The sequence below is a fragment of the Oryzias melastigma genome, linkage group LG17 (assembly GCF_002922805.2).
Source record: "Oryzias melastigma strain HK-1 linkage group LG17, ASM292280v2, whole genome shotgun sequence".
NCBI lineage: Eukaryota > Metazoa > Chordata > Actinopteri > Beloniformes > Adrianichthyidae > Oryzias > Oryzias melastigma.
Window position 1 is genome coordinate 6,840,879 of NC_050528.1, and position 21,986 is coordinate 6,862,864.

Sequence of the window (21,986 nt, forward strand, 5' to 3'; positions counted from 1 at the left end):
TTTTCTGCTGCCTCTGGATTTCTTGATCTCCAAAGGAAGGCAGACTTCCTTCCTTACCTCCATCTAGATCCATCCATTGTTGCTATGGTTACTGCAGTGGTTAATCATGTATCGGTGCAGATTGCGGTTGACATTGTTTTCCGTGCAGACATAGGTATAATCCTATCTCTGGTCAATTAGTAGTTTAAGTAATCACAGCTGTGACTAATTGGTTTAGTGAACTGGAGCTTGTTTTGGTTAATTACAATTATTGTGGTGGGTCTTCCTGTGGTTAATGGGATCCTCAGTTAAATTGTCACTCTGAGACAAACAGAAAGACCAAAGGCCTTTCGGATTCATGAAAATCATGAATCTTTTTTTTTATTTTGCCACATGAGTGTCGTGAACTCCCCCCGCTCGGGTCAAGAGGAGGTTTGGTGGTTTTATCAAAATATAATACAAATGTGGGTTTGCTGGAATGTTTTGCTTACTTATGGCTTATCAGAAAGCAGGAAATTAAAGGCTTGCCATTGTAAACAAAACTCCTCAACCCCGCACCCCTGTTTTGAGTTAGTGCACAATTATGGACAAGGATTTCATTATAATGCCCCCTTTCCTTCAGGAAAACCAAATCAGTGCATTCTATTGCTGAAACGAGTGTATTGTTCTTGAAGATGATTGTGTAACGATTCAAAGACTTGTTTTTCAAAGCAACAATTCAAGGGAGGAAACGGTAAATGTTGTTTTATGTGTCTATTGTCCTGTTTGTTTTGCATAAAACACGTAAAAAACTCAATAAAAAAATACATTTTTTTAATTAAAAAAGAAGCTTGAAAATATTTTAGCATCCTTAGTTTCGTTAAAAACCCACTCCGGTCTCTTTAGCTCTTTTTCAAAAAAATTTGGACTCCTCCTGATTAATGATTTGAACAATTAATTCACAGCTCGGGTTTTTTTAGGCTAAGTTAGAGTTTAGCTAATATTTTAGTAACGTTTTTTTTGGCTAATTTGTTATCTACTGAGGTTTTTATAGGTTCATTTAGAGTTTAACTTCTATTTTAGCGACTGACTAGCATTTTTGACTAGCTTAGTTTACTGAGGAATTTCAGACTATTTGGGACTTTAGCTAGTATCTAAGCAATCTGTTAGCATTTTTGGCTAATTTGACATCTACGTAGGTTTTTTAATACTAATTTGGAGTTTAGCTAACATTTAAGCAATCTATTGGCTTTTTCGGTTAATTTAGCATCTACTAAGTTTTTTAATGCTAATTTTGAGTTTAGCTAAAATTTTAGCAACATGCTAATATTTTTGGCTAATTTGTTATCTTCTGATGTTTTTGTAGGCTTATTAAGACTTTAACTTTTATTTTAGCAATAGGCTAGCATTTTTAACTAATTTAATTTACTGCTAAATTTTAGGCTATTTTGGAGTTTAGCTAGTATCTAAACAATCTGTTAGCTTTTTTGGCTAATTTGACATCTACTAAAGTTTTTTTAATGCTAACTTTGGAGTTTAGCTAATATTTTATCAACATGCTAATGTTTGTGGCTAATTTGTTATCTACTGAGGTTTTTATGGGCCAATTTTGGAGTTTAGCTTCTATTTTAGGAATATGCAAATTTTTTTGACTAATGTAGTTTACTAAGGAATTTAAAGGCTATTTTGAAGTTTAGCTAGTATCTAAACAATCTGTTAGCTTTTTAGGCTAATTTGACATCTACTAAGGTTTTTTTAATACTAATTTGGAGTTTAGCTAACATTTAAGCAATCTATTGGGTTTTTCGGTTAATTTAGCATCTTCTAAGTTTTTTAATGCTAATTTTGAGTTTAGCTAATATTTTAGCAACATGCTAATATTTTTGGCTAATTTGTTATCTTCTGAGGTTTTTGTAGGCTAATTTAGAGTTTAACTTTTATTTTAGCAACAGGCTAGCATTTTTAACTAATTTACTTTACTGCTAAATTTTAGGCTATTTTGGAGTTTAGCTAGTATCTAAACATCTGATAGCTTTTTTGGCTACTTTCACATCTACGTAGGTTTTTTTAATGTTAATTTTGGAGTTTAGCTTATATTTTATTAACATGCTAACGTTTTTGGCTAATTCGTTATTTGAGGTTTTTATAGGCCAATTTGGAGTTTAGCTTTTACCTTAGCATTAGGCTAATTTTTTTGACTAATGTAGTTTATTAAGGAGTTTTAGGCTATTTTCTGGAGTTTAGCTAATATTTTAGCAACATGCTAACGTTTTTCGCTAATTTGTTATCTACTGAGGTTTTTATAGGCCAATTTAGAGTTTAACTTCTATTTTAGCAACAGGCTAGCATTTTTAACTAATTTAATTTACTGCTAAATTTTAGGCTATTTTGGAGTTTAGCTAGTATCTAAACATCTGTTAGCTTTTTTGGTTACTTTCACATCTACGTAGGTTTTTTTAATGTTAATTTTGGAGTTTAGCTAATATTTTATCAACATGCTAACGTTTTTGGCTAATTCGTTATTTGAGTTTTTTTTTAGGCCAATTTTGGAGTTTAGCTTCTATTTTAGGAATAGGCTCATTTTTTTGACTAATGTAGTTTACTAAGGAATTTTAGGCTATTTTAGAGTTTAGCTAGTATTCAAGCAACAAGCTGACTTTTTTTGGCTACTTTGGCATGTAGTAGGCATTTTTAAGCAATTTTACTAAAAAAAAATTCAGAAATTTAGGTCAACTTAAGCACTCTTTCATAGTTCTTGGCAAAATTTCCAGTATTTTAGCAAATTTAACATTTTGCAAATAGCTTTTGCATTTTCAGCAAATCCCCTCAGCATCTTCAGCAACTAATTTTAGCTAAAAGCATTCACACTAGATTATCGCAGCTAATGCTACTTTTCTAGTTTAGCTTAATTTTCTTTATATATGTTTTGTATCATCAGAAAAATGCAACAAAAACATGTTAAAAACCTAAAATATTTTTTTATAGGAGTGGGTCTTTAAGAGTCAGAACTATAAGATAGATGTTTCTGTTTTCACGCTGCTTGCTGCTGTCACTGTCGGCCGTTCATGGTCTTTTTATCATTCTCTACCCAGTCCTCAGCACTTTGTCATTAAACCCTGGTTATGATGAGAGGCGAAAGCGAGCTGACAACTCTCTTGTCTCCATGGATACAGGCAATTGTGGACACAGTTGACAACCTACTGAGGCAGGAAGCGCTGAAATCGTGGAAAGACATGAATTCCACAGAACAAACACACGCCGCCACCATGCTCCTGGATACCCTGGAGGAGGGCGCGTTTGTCCTCGCGGAAAACCTGATTGAGCCTGCGATTGTGAAAGTGCCTGCAGAGAATATCAGTAAGTCCACGTCAAAGAGACACACACGTTTATCCCGGATGACTGCTGCTAGAACGTCACATCTCATGTGGCAAAACGCCAAAAATACGGTTTGGATTGATCGGAAAGCCTTTGTTTTTATTGAAGACATGATCTCCCTCATTTCATACAGTGCCGTCACTCTGAGCTCCTTTGCTGCCACAATTACGGTTTGGTCACTCTCCCCTCATTGGTTTTTAATCTTTCATTGTACTGTCACCTCATTGAACGTGTTCGACGAGATGAACTGCCCGGACCTCGGGGGTGGGAAACAAAGCAACCAATTGAATCCATTCAAACAGCTCTCCCTCTGCTCCCTGCAAGAGTTTTCCATTAAATAGCAGTTAGCCACGCTATTAATGACTTCACTTTACCAAGCGCACTGATTAATACTATTCAATACTGTACATTGACTATTTAATTATTGTATTAATTCAGTGTTCACAAACTCGTCGAGCTGTGTTATCGTTGAAACAAACGTTCCAGCGAAGGAGGGAAAGCAGCCTGCTTACCTGACCTGCCTGCAGAGTTAGAAAGCTAAATAAGATTGTTTTTTTTTTTTTTCTAATTAGCTGTTTCCTGAGATCCTCCCGGTGAGGATCAAGGACAAAATGAGGCGAAAGGGAGACAAAGAGGGAGCTGAGAGCTAGACAGATGGAGAGGGAAAGCCGCAGACCGGCTCTTCGTTTGTGTCCGTCAGAAGATCTGCGGCCTTTTCTGATGGGATGATATGTGTGTCCTCATGACCCTTTAGTAATTTCACACATCAAAGGGAGCGCCACCCGGCAGAAAAAAGAGGGCTGCCGGAATTTAAAGGATTTTTAGAGATTTGCTCATCGAGCCCAGAGTTATCTGCACCCACAGGGGAAAGTGAAAGTAAAAGTAAAGCTCAATTATATGTTTGATCCTTTGAATATTTGACATTTATGCTGCAGCAGCCGATGTGCTTTCATTCACTTACTCTCCACCGCAGCCTCTTGTCAATATTTTTTTCCCCGCTCTTGCCTCGGAGGCTTTCATAATGCCAGCCAACAGCTTAGTGACACGGTTTTTAAAGTAAACGACACCCTGCGGGATCTTGCCAATAAGATTTGACTCCTTTACTGTTACAGTGAACATGGAGTCTTTGCAGGCGTGCCACTGGGCCTCAACCACATAGCTCTATTAAACACTTTGTAGGGGCTTTGAATGTAATATTCACAACTCTCTTTTTACCTTTCCCTCACCTCCTTTTCTGTCTCAGTGCTGGATGTGTATGTGTTAAGCACCGACGGTCAGGTGCAGGACTTCAGGTTTCCACATACGAGCAAAGGGGGAGCCACACTTCAACTATCCTCCAACACGGTGAAAGTCAACAGCAAAAACGGTGAGAAAAAATACACAAACATTCTGTCATCATGTGGTCCACTCACTCTTTTCTGGATCCTAAATATCTTAACCCTATCAGATTTGATACATGTATCATTAGTATAATCAAAACCCTTTGTATATCATTTGATACAAGTGTTCTTCCCATTGACTGTACATGAAAACTGGACTGAGTAACTCCTCCCCCATTTATGTTCCAAACAGTAAGTGTCTGCTGGCTCCAAGAAGACAAAATCCCATAGACCTCTATTGAAATATAAACAGCTATAAATCAGTCAAGATATTTGTCAGAATAACTATTCTTGTTCTGCCACCTTTTCTTCATTGGCTAATTTTATTTTTTAAGCTATAAAGTGGCCTCGATAAAAGTATGTGGTCTCACATCCAACGTTTGAGACATTTGATTGATAGATTCTCCTGTGCACGTTTCAAGTCCTAATTAGCTAAACTGGATTCCATGGAAATGATAATTTAGACCAACTTAGTGACGATTTCTGCTTCCAACATCGCGACTTCCATATCATGAAAAAATGGAGACAGACTCGGTCCAGTCCTCATATAAAGCCAATGGCTCTACCTGGTAGTTCATCATCATTCCACTAGGGGCAGTAAAGGGGATTTACTTGCTCATTTCAAAATGGCTGCCTCCGTGAAATCTTAAAAACACGTTTAGAGGTAAAAGTTTGACTAATTTTCAAAACTTTATGGTGAAAAATAATTCATCTACTAGGGATGTGTATTGGCAAGAATCTGACACGTGTCACGATACGTCTATCGTGATACACGTATCGGTACAGTCTTGGGATTTCTTGTGATATATATCGCAATAACGTTTTTTTTATTAGTCAAAGTCTTTAAAAAAGGGAAAATTGTTCTGTTACAGTCCTGGGATATATTGCTGTATGTACTGTGATACATGATATGTGTATTGCGATACACGTATCGCGATACATGATACGTGTATTGCGATACATGTATTGCGATATATGATATGTGTATTACAATACACGTATCGCGATACATGATACGTGTATTGTGTTACATGATATGTGTATTGCGATACACGTATCGCGATACACGATACGTGTATTGCGATATATGTACTGCGATATATGATATGTGTATTGCGATACATGATATGTGTATTCGATACAAGTAATGCGATACATGATACGTGTATTGTGATACATGATATGTGTATTGCGATACATGTACTGCGATATATGATATGTGTTTTGTGATACACATATTGCAATGCATGATATGTGTATTCGATGCAGGTATCGCAATGCATGATATGTGTATTGCAATACACGTATCGCGATACATGATACGTGTATTGCGATACATGTACTGCGATATATGATATGTGTTTTGTGATACACATATTGCAATGCATGATATGTGTATTCGATGCAGGTATCGCAATGCATGATATGTGTATTGCAATACATGTATTGCGATACATGTTTCACAATACATATCAGAATATATCCAAGACTGTACCAGAACAGTTTTTCCCTTTTTTTTAAGACTATGACTTAGAAAAAAACTCTCCTACTAAGTAGTACATGTCTCATAACAACAAAATCCATAAGACTGACAGAACCAATGAGACTGAATATGTAGTACAAACTAGTTCTTGTGAGATCTTCTGTTTTACCTGGCTGGAGATTCTCAATGCTGCCAACTAGTGGCCAGGAGTTTAGCTGGAAAACAAAAGTAAGACGCTAAAGGACACTCTCAAATGATTAAATAAATATCGTCGTGTCAGCATTTTAAATCGATACAAGTATCTCCAAATGAAATATCGCGATATTTTACCAAATCGATATTTATTATTTGCATTTTAAATGACTACCTCTTGGGTAGAAAGACTGCAGTATTTTTTGATAATTTACCTTATCTAATACAGTTACACCATACTCTAAAAGTCTGTATCAAATTTGAGACAGTGGGTCAACAAGGGATTTTGTTTCCTGAAAATTAATTTAAATATTTCTGCTTCCCAAAATTACCCAAACTAGCATAATTGATGCTATGTATATACTATTTTTTATGGATTTCATCAAAAGGTTTGAAAAAACATTTTAATCCCTCAAAATGTTAATTTTCTATCACTTCTTTAAAGTAGTGGGCTTTACATGGCTGATATAGTGTATAAACAGAAACACAAAGTACTGTAGACCGCATCTTTTTGTTGCATTGGCAACCGTTTAGAATTAATCTCCATCACAAAGTTGACAGAACTTAAACATATAGCAGAGAATTATATTGTTTTTTTAATCTACATAAAGCTTTATAAAGTGGAAGCTATCCAACCCACACATAACATTAACACCTTTTTGAAATCAGTCTGCTGTTCTTCAGTTGCTTTAAATCCTTTATTTTTATCGGTTCCCATTACAGCTTGTTGAATGTGAGTTACTTAAAAATTAAGTAACTATAAATATTACTTAAAACTTAATACCTGCCTCACACTCCATAAGAAAAGTCTTCACACCAGCAGCCTGAGTGCTCTCTTCTAAAAATTTCCATCTAAAGACGCTGTTTTTACTTTGGATATTCACAAACTAGTATTTATTGAATGTGTTTAATGATGGTGAATCGGCCTCATATCTGATAAGTCTCTCCTCTTTGCCTGCAGGTGTGGCCAAGCTGGTATTTGTGCTTTACAAGCACCTGGGTCAGTTCCTCAGCACAGAAAACGCCACGCTGAAGGGAATGGGGGATCTGAACAAACACAACCTCTCCCTCACCGTTAACTCCCACATCCTGTCAGCCTCCATTACAAAGGAGTCCAGCCGTGTGTTTGTGGCCGACCCCGTGATCTTCACACTCGAACACCTGGATGTAAGCCTCCTCCTGAGATTCGCACAGACCACACTGTAGAGCCAGACTGTGAAAAATACTTTCACTCCCTTCTACAAAAGAATGGCACGTCTTGCACTTTGCCTGTGGTGGTGTTGGGGGGGAAATTGTTATGGTGAAGAGAGAAACAGCATTTATGATATTTTAGTGTGCTGTGGGTTATGATTCTCCCTGATCAGACGGACCTTTCAGCTGTTTAAAGATTTAAATCCCAATAGATCATGTGTCAAAGTCAAGGATCCGGCCCTCTGGGTAGTTCTATCCAGATCATTTTATTTTATTGTTATTAATGACCCGATGTTATCTTGTGCTTATTTCTAATATGTATAATTTTGAGGAAATGTATTTTTATGGAGAATAAAATATTGTTATTTAAGGTTTAAGTTGATTAAATCTGGAATAATATTCATGTTTTTTATTATTCATAATTATGCTAAAAAGTTTTAAAGTTTTAAAAATTGCTAGCTTTTTGGACTATTTTGGCATTTACTATGATTTTTTTAGGATATTTTGGAGTTTAGCTAATATTATTTCAGCTACTTGCTAATTGTTTTGGATAATTTAGGCTTTTTCAAAACGTTTTTTTGGCTATTTTGAAGATAAGCTAATATATACACGCTCGCTGTTTTGGCTAATTTATTCTTTTTTCAGTTTTTGTAGGTTAATTTGACGTTAGCTATTTTTTCAGCTACATGCTAGCTTTTTTGGCTAATCTAAGTTTTTTTCTTTTTTTTATTTTTAGGCTAATTTGCCATTTAGCTAACATTTTAGTTGGCTATCAGCTTCAGCTTTTTCAGCTTCCTCCATCATCTTTTTCAGCTATCAGCTTCAGCGTTTTTAGCTATCAAATTCAGCATTTTCAGCTATCAGCACTAGCATCTTCAACGGCCAAATTCAGCTAACAGCATTCACACTAGCATTATCACAGGAAATTAAATCTGTTCATAAATACGTTAAAAAGTTACGGTTTTAAAGTTTTATAAATTGCAGCTTTAGAGTGTTCAATAAATGTTTATCCTGTTCGGCCTAAGGTGTGTTTTGGATTTTGCCCCCTTGTGCGATTGAGTTTGACACCCCTGCAACAGAAGATTGATATTCTCATACATTTAGATATATTTTTATAAAAGTCCCACTCCAATCATCTAAAAATTATTTTAAAAGTGTTTCCAGTGGTCTTTAAATTATGATTATAACATTTTTACCTAAAAGAAAAAAAAAAAAAAAACTGTTACATTCTAGGACATAGTTTCTGTAGTTTATTAGAAATTCACCTCTGAGAAATGGGTGAGTAATACATTCTCATTCCCAACTTTCACATATTGATGTTTGGTTAAGAACTCCCTTGACAATTTTTTTATTTAGAAAAAACATTCCCAATTGTGTTTTAATTATGGTATTGACGTTTTTAACCAAAATCCCCCAACCTAAATGTCTTTTTCATGTTGATCTGAAGTCTCTGTTTCCAAAATCTCCTCTGAGGGGGCGTGGCTTTTGGAGCTGAGTAGAGCTCAGAACGGGTACTGTAACTCTAACCGAGTACTAGTTAACGTCCAGTACTGCATCGGTCAACACTTCTGTTGCCAGGTTATGGTTAAGGTACCAGCCCCGGGTTAGGGTACCGATACCGGCCGCGTCACAAGGACCAGTCCGAGTGCGGTACCGCGTACCGAAGGTTGTGGACCCTTGATTTTACGAACTTGATTTTTTGGCCCAAAACGCCAAAAAGAGATGCCGAGGGTCCTTAACCAAACGTCAATACTTGAGGAGGTGGGCATGAAAATGTGTTGGACCGTTGTTGATGAGTGAGCATCCCTCCCTTCCCATCATCCATCAGTTTACGCTCTCTCCCACTAGCTTACAGCCCCTCACAACCCCAACCCAACAGTACAGGTGCAGCAAAAACACAATATTAGAGCTATAAACTGTACAGTTCTGAGCCAGCGCGGACGAGGAAAATCGAAGACGTACATGGATCTATTTGTCTGTAAACGGATCCATTAGAATGGAAATACCATTTTTTACAAGAATTTAGATACATAAATACTCCGAAATGCAGCTTTAGGTTTAATTTTCTTTATATATGTCTTCCATCAGGAGAAAAATCCAACAAGAACCTGTTAAAAACACCAAAAAACACAATTTGTATTAGAGTGGGACTTTAATTTTGCACATTTTCAGCCCTAAATGAATCATTTGTTCAAATAAAACCCACTTCTCTCAGTTCCACAAACCGTTTTAGTGTTTTCAGAAATACTTCTTGTGATTCAGTGCTCCTATTTCTTTGTTTTGCAGAAGGAAAACTATTTCAACCCCAACTGTTCCTTTTGGAATTACTCGGAGCGAAGCATGATGGGATACTGGTCCACTCAGGGCTGCAAACTGCTGGAGACCAACAAGAGTCACACCACTTGCTCCTGCAGTCACTTGACCAACTTTGCCATCCTCATGGCTCACCGTGGCAACGTGGTGAGTGGTCCTCACCTTTTTTCCCTCCTTTCTCACCTGGTTTACTCTTCCTCCCGTCCCTCTGAGTGGATCCTGCACAGACAGGCAGAACAAGAATGGCATTTCAGAGATAATTAGATAATCTCTGCAGGAGAAGGCATGGTTGGGGAGGAGGGTGGAGAAAAAAAAGTCAGTGGGCTGTCATTTTAAAAGAGCAAGGCGGTGGATCTGGATAGAAAGTGGCAAAGCATTATCACAGGTAATTATGTTTTACCTGCGGTCCATGTCTGAAGCCCCCACCCCACCCGAGCGGCTAGCTACCTGGGAGTCGGCATAACCGCAGCTTTAACGGATGCTTCCACCCTTCCTCGAGTGGCGCAGAATCAATTTGGTCGCGAAATGCAATTACAAGATAAATAGCATGTGTAGGGAGGACCTAACCAGTAATAAATGTAGAGGATAAGTTTGTGGTTTGTTTAATAATATATCCCAACTCCTGAACTCTCTGCCTGTCATCTACTCCAACCACAATCTCAACCACAGCTTGTAACCAGAGCCAGGAGGCGAGGTTTAACCTCACACCAATCCCTCCTCTGGAACTCCATGAAATTACCAATATTACTGCAGGATTTGCCCCAACCGTGTCTTCAGGTGATATTTCTTAAGGTCAAGTCCTTTTTTTTAAAATATTTTCCTGACGCTCATCATGAAACACGCTCAGTTATGGAACGATCAAACCTGGCTCACATGGTAGCCGCTCTTTGAAGTGGTTTTTCTTCTGATGTCACTTTTTAAAAAAAGATGACTGGACATGTTCGGCTCCAAACGACATCTGGCTCAATCATGTTTAATTACAGCGTCATAGTTTGTCGAGGAACACTGAGCTCTCAATCACATTTAATTGTTTCGGATTTTCTGCAGCAGTTTGAGCAGAAATATGAGGATTTGTTCAGTTTTTTTTTACAGAGAATATGCAGCAAAAACATTTCTTTCAATGAGAGGAAGTACTTACAATGTTTAATTGTCAATAGAGCAATAGCCTCGACTAAAACTTCACAAGAGAAGTCTGAACTTTTCCCACTTTAGTAGAAACCATTATCAGTTTAACTCTTTAACTACCCCCCCAAAAACGCCAAAAAAATGATTTTTTTTCTGCTGCGTATTGCTTTGGTACGGAGCCCCTAAAGGACCATCACATTAAAAAAAACAAAAATGCTTTTTTTTTTTCTAAAATCACTTAGGGGCTCCGTAAAAAAAAATTAAGTAAAAAAAAGTCTTTCTAAAAAAAAGTTAGTAAAAATAAAATGTTTTTTATAAAAAAAATACTTAGGGCTCCGTAGCAAAAAAAATTGACCTAGCAATTGAAGTTTACAAAAAAAAAATGTTTTTCTAAAAATATTTAGGAGCTCCATAAAAAATTGAAGCAAACATTTTTTTTTCTAAAAACACTTAGGGGCTCCGTATAAAAGAATTAAAGGTAAAAAAAAAGTCTTTCTAAAGATACTTAGGGGCTCTGTAAAAAAATGTAAGTAAAAATAAAATGTTTTTTTCTAAAAAAAAATACTTGGGGACTCCGTAGAAAAAATTGAAGTAAAAAAAAAGCAATTGAAGTTAACAAAAAAAAATGTTTTTCTAAAAATATTTAGGAGCTCCATAAAAAATTGAAGAAGAATTTTTTTTTTCTAAAAACACTTAGGGGCTCCATAGAAAATGTAAGTAAAAATAACACGTTTTTTATATAAATACTTAGAGGCTCCATAGAAAATGTAAATAAAAAGATAAAGTTTAAAAAAAAAAACTTGGGGCTCCATAGAAAAATTGAAGTAAAAAAAAAATGCAATTGAAATTTACAAAAAAAATGTTTTTCTAAAAATATTTAGGGGCTCCATAAAGTTGAAGTAAAAAAAAAATTCTGGCTACTAACCAGAACTTTTTTTTTTTAAAAAGTTAAAGTAGAAACAAAAAAAATTCTGGTTAGTAACTGATATGGATTAAATAGTAACTGTTACACACTAGTTACTATGTGCTGCGCAATAGTCACTATCTAGAATTATTTATTTATTTATTTTTATTTATTTATTTTTTTACTTCTTTAATTTTCACCAAAAAGTTCTGGTTAGTAACTGGTGCACCTAAGATAGTAACTGTTTTGTGTTTTCTAAAAATTGAATTAAAAAAAAAGTTCTGGTTACCAATTGATGTGCACCAGTTCCAATTTTTGGAAAAGAAAATACGTTTTTTACTTCAATTATTTTTCAATTTCCCTTTAGGGGCTCCGTACCTTGGGGAATAATACACACAATATTTTTAAAAACATGTTTTCTAAATGTTTCCCGCCATTTGGTTGAGCAGGTGGTTAATGGGTTAAGTACCATCTACGGCAGGGGTGGGCAAACTACGGCCTGGGGGCCATTTGCCACCAGTTAAACTATTTAATTTGTCCCGTCACACTGGATTAAATTATATTGATAATCCATATGAATTTTTAAATTTGTAAAATTAATCTGTAATTTTGACACTTCCATTTATTCTAGTTATAGCTGTATAGTTATTTTGCATTAGTGTTGTGTTGGAAGATTTGTTGTTTTTCTCACGTTCATGTGTGTCATTCTAACACAACAAACGTAGCGTTGTCTTAAGTGTGTTTTTTACTGAAAGTAATCAACCGACTGGTGCAATCTGCACTAAAACAGGAATAAAACCCACCATTTTTAAGTAAAAAAGCATTTTTTTGGTCCAGATTCCATGTTTCTTTGAGGTCGCTTACAAGAACACTTCAAGTATTTGATCCGGCCCATCTGTCAAGTTTTAGAAGCATTTATGACCCACGAGTCAGAAAGTTTTCCCACCTCTGATGTACCGTATATATGTCCAATCGTTGTGTGTTCATGTCCTTGCAGAGGGACGGGAGCATGCACGAAATTCTCCTGAGCGTCATCACCAGGATGGGCATCGCTGTGTCTCTGGTCTGTCTGGCCATCAGCCTCTTCACCTTCTGCTTCTTCAGAGGACTGCAAAGCGACCGCAACACCATCCACATAAACCTCTGCGTCAACCTCTTCATCGGAGAGCTCCTCTTTCTCGTTGGTGTCAACATGACGGAAGCAGAGGTAGGTATCGGGAAACTCCTCATATCTGTGGTTTTCTTTTCTTAGTCCCTCCATACAGATAGGATGTGTTCACACCGTCCAGGTTCAATGTTAAGTCAATGGACTGATGCAAGGTTCTACTGAGGTTGGTTCTAGGTGTAGGGTTAAAATAATAGTCGAGAAGAAATAAAAGCATCTCAGAACGCGACACAATTGGACTCAGTTTGGTAATTGAACGAACAAGAAACCTCATGTGAGAGTCAAGAAATAAAACTGGATCTAGATCCCTCACTGAGGGTTTAGTAAAGGAAGCGAGTGGACCACGCTTCTGGACTATCAGAGGGACATAAGTGTCAGGAGAACAAAGGAGGACCTCAGTTTTAGCTTCATGTCGTTGGAGAAAATTATCATTCATTGCGTAAAATCTGTATTTTAACCCTAGAACACTTTTGCTATTATCACCATCACTTTTGCTGGGTAATTTTATACCCAATAAAAGTATTTCTCCCAAAAAATAGTTCAAAATATGATGACACTTGATAAATTAGAGTAGTTATTTTTTTTATTTTTAACTGTGGTTTATGAAACAAAATGGAAAATAAAGACATATCGTAAAAACAGGCTTAAAAATGGCTGAAAATTTAGCAATTTGAGAAGAAAAAAATAAATAATGATACCTGAGACTTGGTCTTTGGTTCACCCATTCCTGGGACCCATCACACTCAAAAAAAATCCAACTTATTGAACATCATGTGAATACTTGTGCTTGGGTGAAAATCATCCAGCGATAGTGCTTTAGGGTTAAACACATCCTGATGTTCAAAGTACACATAAAACATAATATCGTCGGCATAGTAATAGTAAGAAATATCCTTAAAAGAGCTTAAAATGTGCTGCAAAGGCAGCAAACATGAACCCACCACCAGTTTGACCCGATGCCTTCAGGACGGCGCTACAGGTCAGTCAGGTCACATACCACCAGACTCACGAACAGCTTCTTCCTCTGAACACCTTCAAATGAACATAAGTAAAAAAAAACACAAACTACACTTCATCCACATTTCTTATTGTATTTCCTGCATGTTATTATTATTTCTTTTTGTATTTTATTTTTTCCTAATTGCCTTGCGCCGGTACTGTTTCTTATTGTTATTTTTTTCGACTTATTACTGAACTGTGCACTGCTGCTGATGGACCTTCCGCAATTTAACTGCTGCTTAAAGGTACAATAAAGTCTTCTGATTCTGATTCTGAAAAAAAGAAAAAAAAAGAACAACAGAGGTCCCAAAACAGACCCCTGTGGTACACCAGAAGTGAAAGATGCAGAGGAAAATTTAAAAAATTTAAAAGATGCTACAAAGTCAGATATGAGGATGTAGCAATAAGGCTACAAACTTTGGACACTAGCTCCTCCCACGCTTAAGAATGTAGTGGACAGAAATGAAAAAACTGCAAAAAAAAATTCAAAAACAATCAAAAATGGCGTGCACCAAGATAGAGGCAGTAGACGCAAATTTGATGCGCGAATCGCGTTCGGTGTGAACACAGCATTAGGATCAAATTTATTTAGCGTTCCAATGAATTTGCCAAAATAAACTGGTTGAGGACATTTTTATAGCACGTTTTAAAAAATGCTGATTGTGCGTTTAGCTCATCTAAAGTGATAAAGAAGATATTTTTTTCTCTTAATTAGGTCGTTAAAGGGTTAGAAACCATAAACTCAAACAAAATCTAATCAATATTACGTTTTTTATATGCAAAAATGAAATTACAATGCTACTTTTTAATTGTTTAAACTTTTTAGTTGTTTTTTTTGAGTGTGGCCCTTGATTGGCGTCATAATAAGGCGCCATAAAATAATATAAATGTGTTTTGTTTATGACATGATTCATGTTTTCTGCTTTTTGTTTTGTGCATTCTTACTAGAATTTGAAACTTTTAAACTTATTAATAGTTTATGGATTAAGCTAATGAAAAGCTTTCACTCATTCATAATAATTGCAGACAAATACCTTCCAAATCTTCCACATTTGATTGTTTTTTTATCTTTAAATGTGTGATCCTTCATATTTTTACAACTTTTTTTGAAAATATAACTCCTTTTAAAGAAAGATTATTCAAAAACAATGAGTATTTTACAACATGGCAGGACTTACAATGTGAGAATGTACTCGCCTCACTGACTACATGCACCACCAGACTGCCATCCACATCAAGAAAAAAAAAGTAAAAGTAGCGAAAATGTCCCAAAATCCAAATGTTTCATCTTTTAATTGCTCAAATTACAGAAATGTCTCCAGTACTTGACCAAGCTACTGCCTGTGACTCTTTTTAATTAGTCTTTAAACAGGAACTTCAAATATCCCAGAGAAATGTAGCAGGAAAAGAAGATCCGGATCCGGCCCTCGGGGTGATTAGATCCGGCCCTCCAGATCATTTTATTGTTATTAATGGCCCAATGTTATCTTGGGCTTATTTTTAACTTGTATAATTTTAATAAAATATATTTTTATGGAGAGAAAAATATCAAAACTTCTATAAGGTTTAAGTTGGTTTATTCTGGAATAATATTCCTGTCTTTTTATTATTCATATTTATGTTAAAAAAAATACTGTTTAAAGTTTTAAGAACTGGCATTCTGCTAGCTTTTTGAACTACTTTGGCATCTACTAAGATGTTTTTTTTTGGCTATTCTGGAGTTTAGCTAGTATTTCAGCTACATGTTAGCTGTTTTGGCTAATTTAGGCTTTTTTGTTGTTTTTTTTCGGCTGTTTTGGAGCTAAACTAATATTTACCTACTAGATGTTTTGGCTAATTAAAGCTTTTTCCCAGTTTTTTTTTTTTTGTGTGTGTCCATTTTGGAGTTTAGCTAATATTTCAGCTACATGCTAACTGTTTCTTTCTAATTTAGGCCTTTTTAAAATGTGTTAGGCTGTTTTGGAGTTAGGATAATATTTACGCGCTAGCTGTTTAGGCTTATTTTTGGCTTTTTTCAACTTTTTAGGCTGTTTTTAAGTTTAGAATTTTTTTCAGCTACATGCTAGCTGTTTTGGCTAACCTGTTTTTTTTGTTTGTTTTTTAGGCTAATTTGGGATTTAGCTAACACTTTAGTTTGCTATCAGCTTCAACATTTTCAGCTTTTAGCTTCAATGATTTCAGCTATTAGCTTGAGTGATTTCAGCTGTCAGCTTCAGCGTCTTCAGCTTTTAGCTTCAGTGATTTCAGCTATCAACTTCAGCATTTTCAGCTATTAGCTTCAGCGTCTTCAGCTTTTAGCTTCAGTGATTTCAGCTATCAACTTCAGCGTCTTCAGCTGTTAGCTTCAGTGATTTCAGCTATCAACTTCAGCATTTTCAGCTGGTAGAATCAGTGATTTCAGCTGTTAGCTTCAGTGATTTCAGTTATGAACTTCACCGTTTTCAGCTTTTAGCTTCAGTGATTTCAGCTATCAACTTCAGCATTTTCAGCTATTAGCTTGAGTGATTTCAGCTATTAGCTTCAGTGATTTCAGCTGTCAGCTTCAGCGTCTTCAGCTTTTAGCTTCAGTGATTTCAGCTATCAACTTCAGCATTTTCAGCTATTAGCTTTAGCGTCTTCAGCTTTTAGCTTCAGTGATTTCAGCTATCAACTTCAGCTCTTTCAACTGTTAGCATCAGTGATTTCAGCTATCAACTTCAGCATTTTCAGCTGGTAGAATCAGTGATTTCAGCTGTTAGCTTCAGTGATTTCAGCTATGAACTTCACCGTTTTCAGCTATTAGCTTTAGTGATTTCAGATATCAACTTCAGCATTTTCAGTTAATAACTTTTTCAACTATTAGCTGCAGCATTTTTAGCTATCAATTTCAGCATCTACAACTTCTAAATTTTTAAAAATGTAGTTTCAGTGTATTCAATAAATATTTGTTCTGTTTGGACCACTGATTTTGACCCCTTGTGCGACTGAGTTTGATACCCCTGATCTAGAGCATGTAATCCATGATACATATAGAAAAGACTTGAAATGTAAGAATAAGTTGGTGAAATAAATCAATATGAACATCAAGAACAAAGCAGGAGATTAAGTCAATATTGTAAAAAAAGTGACCTTTTTTGTGTGACTTCCTCTCAGCTGTTGTGCTCCATCATTGCCGGGGTTCTCCACTTCTGCTTCCTGGCTGCCTTCACCTGGATGTGTTTGGAGGGCGTCCAGCTTTACCTGATGCTGATCGAGGTCTTCGAGAGCGAGGGCTCGCGCGTCAAGTATTACTACAGCTTCGGCTACCTCATCCCAGCCGTGGTGGTGGGCATCTCAGCGGCCATCGACTACAAAAGCTACGGCACGGAGCGAGTGTACGTCCTTTTCTCTTTTTTTTAAAAAAAGGGATAAAACTGGATTATCACAGGCAGAGAGCATCCATGGTGTCATATGTGCTAATGATACTGATATCACAAAGAGCAGTCCACTTCTCCCTCCTGGCAATTTTTCAGTCTGTTACCACTAACACAGATTACTGTGAGCTGAGCTGCTCTATTAATGAATTTGCCGCCTTTCGGTGCTCTTGTGTCGTCTTTGCATGAGGATAATTGCTGCCTCTGTCAGTGTAAAGTTTGCACATTTTCCCGTTTTTCTGTATCCAAGTTGCAAGCTTTGTGATCTGAGAGTCTATTTATAAAATTTAAGTGAACTACTTTCTTTTTTTCTCCCTCTTGCAGGAGTTTTCATTCAATTTTCTGGTAACAACCGAGCGAGTTCACTCTTTAGAATTCAGTATATTGTTTACTGTTGAGGGTCCTGGGTACACACCAGCATCTCGCATTTGCAGAAGTCCAATAAGCACCGCCTTTTACATTGCAGCGCCTGGTGGCACGAGGCCAACGCTCTCTTAAGATTGTGTTTTCTTCCTTGCGGCCGGAAGAGTCACTGCTATCACCCAGCATGCTCTCCCGGACGCCGATCGATGAGACACAACTGATGAGATTATTTAATGAACTGCGTATTATTTTTTTGGATCTTGCAGATGCTGGCTGAGGGCGGACAACCATTTCATCTGGAGCTTCATCGGACCTGTAGCCTTAATTATATTTGTAAGTTTTTCGGTTTAAACTCCTCCCATGACAAATTTTTTATTTATAAAAAACGTTCCCAGTAGAGTTTTAATTATGATTATGACGTTTTTAACCAACATCCCTCAACCTAAAAGCCATTTTTCATGTTGATCTGAAGCCTCTGTTTCCAAAATCTCCTCTGAGGGGGCGTGGCTTTTGGAACTGAGCTGAGTAGCTCCGCCCCTGATACCCCCTGTCTAATTGTGTTAGCTCTGTGTCTCATTAGCTTAAATCTTCACCGCTGCTATATAAAACTGTCAAGCAATATCAGAAATGTCCAGATGTCGGCTCGGATGAGGAAGTGAAGAATTTCATGGACCGAACTTCCTGATTCTATGGAGCTGCTTTAGAGTTTAGCTATATATATTTAAGCTATATATGCTAGCTGTTTTGGCTAATTTAGACTTTTTTGTTTTTTAAGCTGCTTTGGACTTTAGCTAATATTTTAGCTAAATATGCTAGCTGTTTGGGCTAATTTAGGCTTTTTTATTTTTTGAGGCGGTTCTGAAGATTCGCTAATATTTCAGCTACATTCTAGCTGATTTGGCTAATTTAGGATTTTATTTTGTTTTGGAGTTAGGCTAATATTTCAGCTGCATGCTATCTGTTTTGGCTAATTTAGGCTTCTTTTTTCAGTTTTTTGGGCTATTTTGAAGTTTAGCAATTTTTCAGCTACATGCTAGCTGTTTTGAGTAATGTAAGTTTTTTTCTTTTTAGTTTTAAGGGTAATTTGGCATTTGGACAATATTTTAGCTGGCTATCAGTTTCAGCTTTTTCAGTTCTTAGCTTCAGTAATTTCCACTATCAGCTTTAGCCTTTTTAGCTAATAGCCTCAGTGATTTCAGCTCTCAACTTCAGAAATACTTAGAAATGCAAAAATGTAATGCTTTCTTATTACATTTGTTCTCTTTCGTAAGAAAAATGCCACACATACATGTTAAAAACTCAAAAAACATGATTTTCATCCGATGGGGACTTAAAAAATTTAGCTAGCAGTTTATAGATTTTCTCTCTTTGTGCTGGCAGATTCTTAGGTCTCCTTTCTGCGATCAATTTGCATGAAAGGAAGTGGTCCCATTACGGCTGACACGAGGACATCGCTGTCCACTCGGCTGTGAAATCCTCTGAAATCAGAATTGTTGAGCAGCAGCAACTTAGAGCTGTTTGGTTGAATATTCCCTTCCTGCAATCAGGGGGAGAAATCGTTTCAGGCATGAAGGTCGTTTGCTCAGTGGGGAAACAAGGGTGATGTTGGTGAGGGAGGGGGGGTGTAAACATGCAAGTAATGAGTGGGTGGGCCAGACAACCATTACGAGAGCTCACAGCCCTGCCGAAGATCATCACACATCCCCAGCCAATCCCCACGTTTGGACATCTCCATCTTCTCCTCTTAATATTTCATGCAGAGTGCAGACTGTTTGCGATTCTCGCAGACAGACTTTTGCGTGCACAGAAGCAACCGACGATTCACAGCATGGATGCATATTGTAAAGAAACATGTAAATCGTCTCAATCTGCAATGTTTTTTTATTTGGCTGCCAGAAAAGGAGACCTGAAAACTGTAGCGGATGAATCCTTTGAGACCGAGCACGTATGGAGAGTCCATAAGCAGGATGTTCTTGCTTTAGGCGGAGTGCCTCCCAGCTCTTTTTCTTTTTTTTTTGCTTCGTTGTCTGTCTGTCTGTCTCATTGGATCTATGTCATCGCTTACAGTTGTGTTAAATGCAGGCCCTCGTGGCCCAGAGACAAAACTCTGATCTAAAAGCCTCTTTCTGTTTTCTTAGCCACTCCTTTTTCTCCCATCTCTCTCCCCGCTGTTTCTGGATAACATCTTCTCCCCACTTAGACTCCTTTGTTTGAATTTAAAGACCTCTCTCTGCTGCTTTGAAGTTCCTTAAAACGCAATTATAGGGACGCTATCCAAGAAATCTGCTTGCTTCGATACAAAAAAAAACGAAAATGGAAACAAAGCAGTTCAGCTACAAGAAAGTAAATACGTTTTCTTCATTTTTGTTCACCTAATTTGCAAACGTTTTAGGAGCTATTAAAAACTGCTGGAGTACATTTGAAAAGTTAAAAGTGATTTGTGTCAAAGTGAAGCTCCTCCTCCCCGTCTTTGTGGCTCAGGTCCCTTGCAGGGAGAAATCCATGGAGCATGGAAACCTTGGTGGATGCATGGACTGAATCATTTCAATGTTTTTCCTGGCCCCAGTAAAACTTGACTATAAAATGTGGAATCCAGCTCTGTGTTTTCTTCCTTAAATGTGCCTGCTCCCTTTTTTTTTTCTTTTTTTTTTACAATGATTGGTGATCTTTTTGTGCTTTTTTTATTCATATATACATTTTGTAGAAAGTGGTCGCAGTGTTTGGGACCATCTGTTGGGAAAACAAGAACAGAGTTGTGGGTTTATGGCGGCTTATGTCGCTCCTCGGGCGCTGCGAAGAGCACCAAACCAAAACCATCGCCTCCCTGATGCTGCTTGTTTTTCCAAAAGTCAGCAAGCTTTATGATTATCACTGTGGCTTCACATTTTTTCTGAGTCCTCTTAGTGGAAGAGCTGCTAAAATCACAGACAGCTTCACAAGAGGTTCTGCAGCAATTTAAGGGAAAGAAAATCCATTTATCCGACTATAAAATGTACAAAAAAGACCCACTCCGATCATCTTTTGATCTATTTTAAAAGCGTTCCAAGTGGTCTTTTGATCATGAAGTTTTTAGCCAAAACTAAAAATAATATTTGGACATATTTTCTGCAGAGCAGAAGGAGTTCATTAGAAAATCGCCTTGACATAGAGTAAGCCCGCCCCAATTCCCGTCATGTTTACATTCTCTGGCTATAGCTTACAACTCCATCCTAAAATTACCGGTGCGACAAAAACGGTGATCAATTTTGGAGTTTAGAGCCGGCTCAGACGAGGAAAACAAAGACGGATATGGATCTATGTCGGCATTCGGGGGAGCGTTTGGTACGCTGCTTTTAGCACACTGCTACAAGCTTTTTCCAGGGGCATTTTTTCCATCTGTTCCTGATTGAAAGCAATTTTAATTAAAAAAATTAGTGCTGTCAATCAATTAGAAAAAAAATCATCAGATTATTCAAATTTTTGGGGTTGTGATTAATCACAATGAATGTATACATACATACATACCAATATATATATATTCATAGGAATTAAAAAAATAATGTATTCTTTATGCCTAATCAAATGCAATTATCTCTTTAAAAAATGGAAAACCAATCGCAGAATTAGAACCTAAATCCTTACAATTCAAGCGCAGGACAAACTGCCGTCACCACCAGACCAATTGAAATTCAGCAGTGTTTGCTATTTGGTCATGGCATTAATATATATATATATATCGTATATATATGTATATCGTATATATATGTATTATATATATGTATATATATATATATATATACGATATATATATATATATACATATATATATATATATATATATATAGATAGATACACACCCTCATTTCTACCCTCCTTCGAGGGATAAAAGTGCTCGAGGGCCCATTCACCCATTCACACACACATTCACACACTGGTGGTGGCTCCGCTGCTGAACACTGGCGTCAACTTTCCACCAGAGTCAATTCGGGGTTCAGTGTCTTGCCCAAGGACACTTCGACACATGGGCGGGCAAGGCGGTAGTCGACCCCAATCGCTTACGATCAGGAGTTGACCGCCCTACTAGTGCACCACCGCCGCCCCATTTTTACACAATATAGATATATATGCATATATATCGTATATATATATATATATATATATATATCGT

At 36.8% G+C, this 21,986-nt stretch overlaps 1 protein-coding gene across 12 annotated transcripts in view; it reads left to right on the forward strand.

Annotated features, from left to right (window-relative positions):
- LOC112147179 (adhesion G protein-coupled receptor L2) overlaps nt 1-21,986 on the forward strand; it is a 168,723-nt gene that overhangs the window by 124,993 nt on the left and 21,744 nt on the right. For all 12 annotated transcript variants that reach the window (XM_024273374.2, XM_024273368.2, XM_024273369.2 and 9 more), the window contains 7 exons: nt 3,132-3,315; nt 4,577-4,699; nt 7,349-7,554; nt 9,865-10,038; nt 12,918-13,127; nt 17,217-17,437; nt 18,106-18,172. In XM_024273374.2, coding sequence (XP_024129142.1) covers nt 3,132-3,315; nt 4,577-4,699; nt 7,349-7,554; nt 9,865-10,038; nt 12,918-13,127; nt 17,217-17,437; nt 18,106-18,172 — 1,185 coding nt within the window. The remainder of the gene's footprint in view (nt 1-3,131; nt 3,316-4,576; nt 4,700-7,348; nt 7,555-9,864; nt 10,039-12,917; nt 13,128-17,216; nt 17,438-18,105; nt 18,173-21,986) is intronic.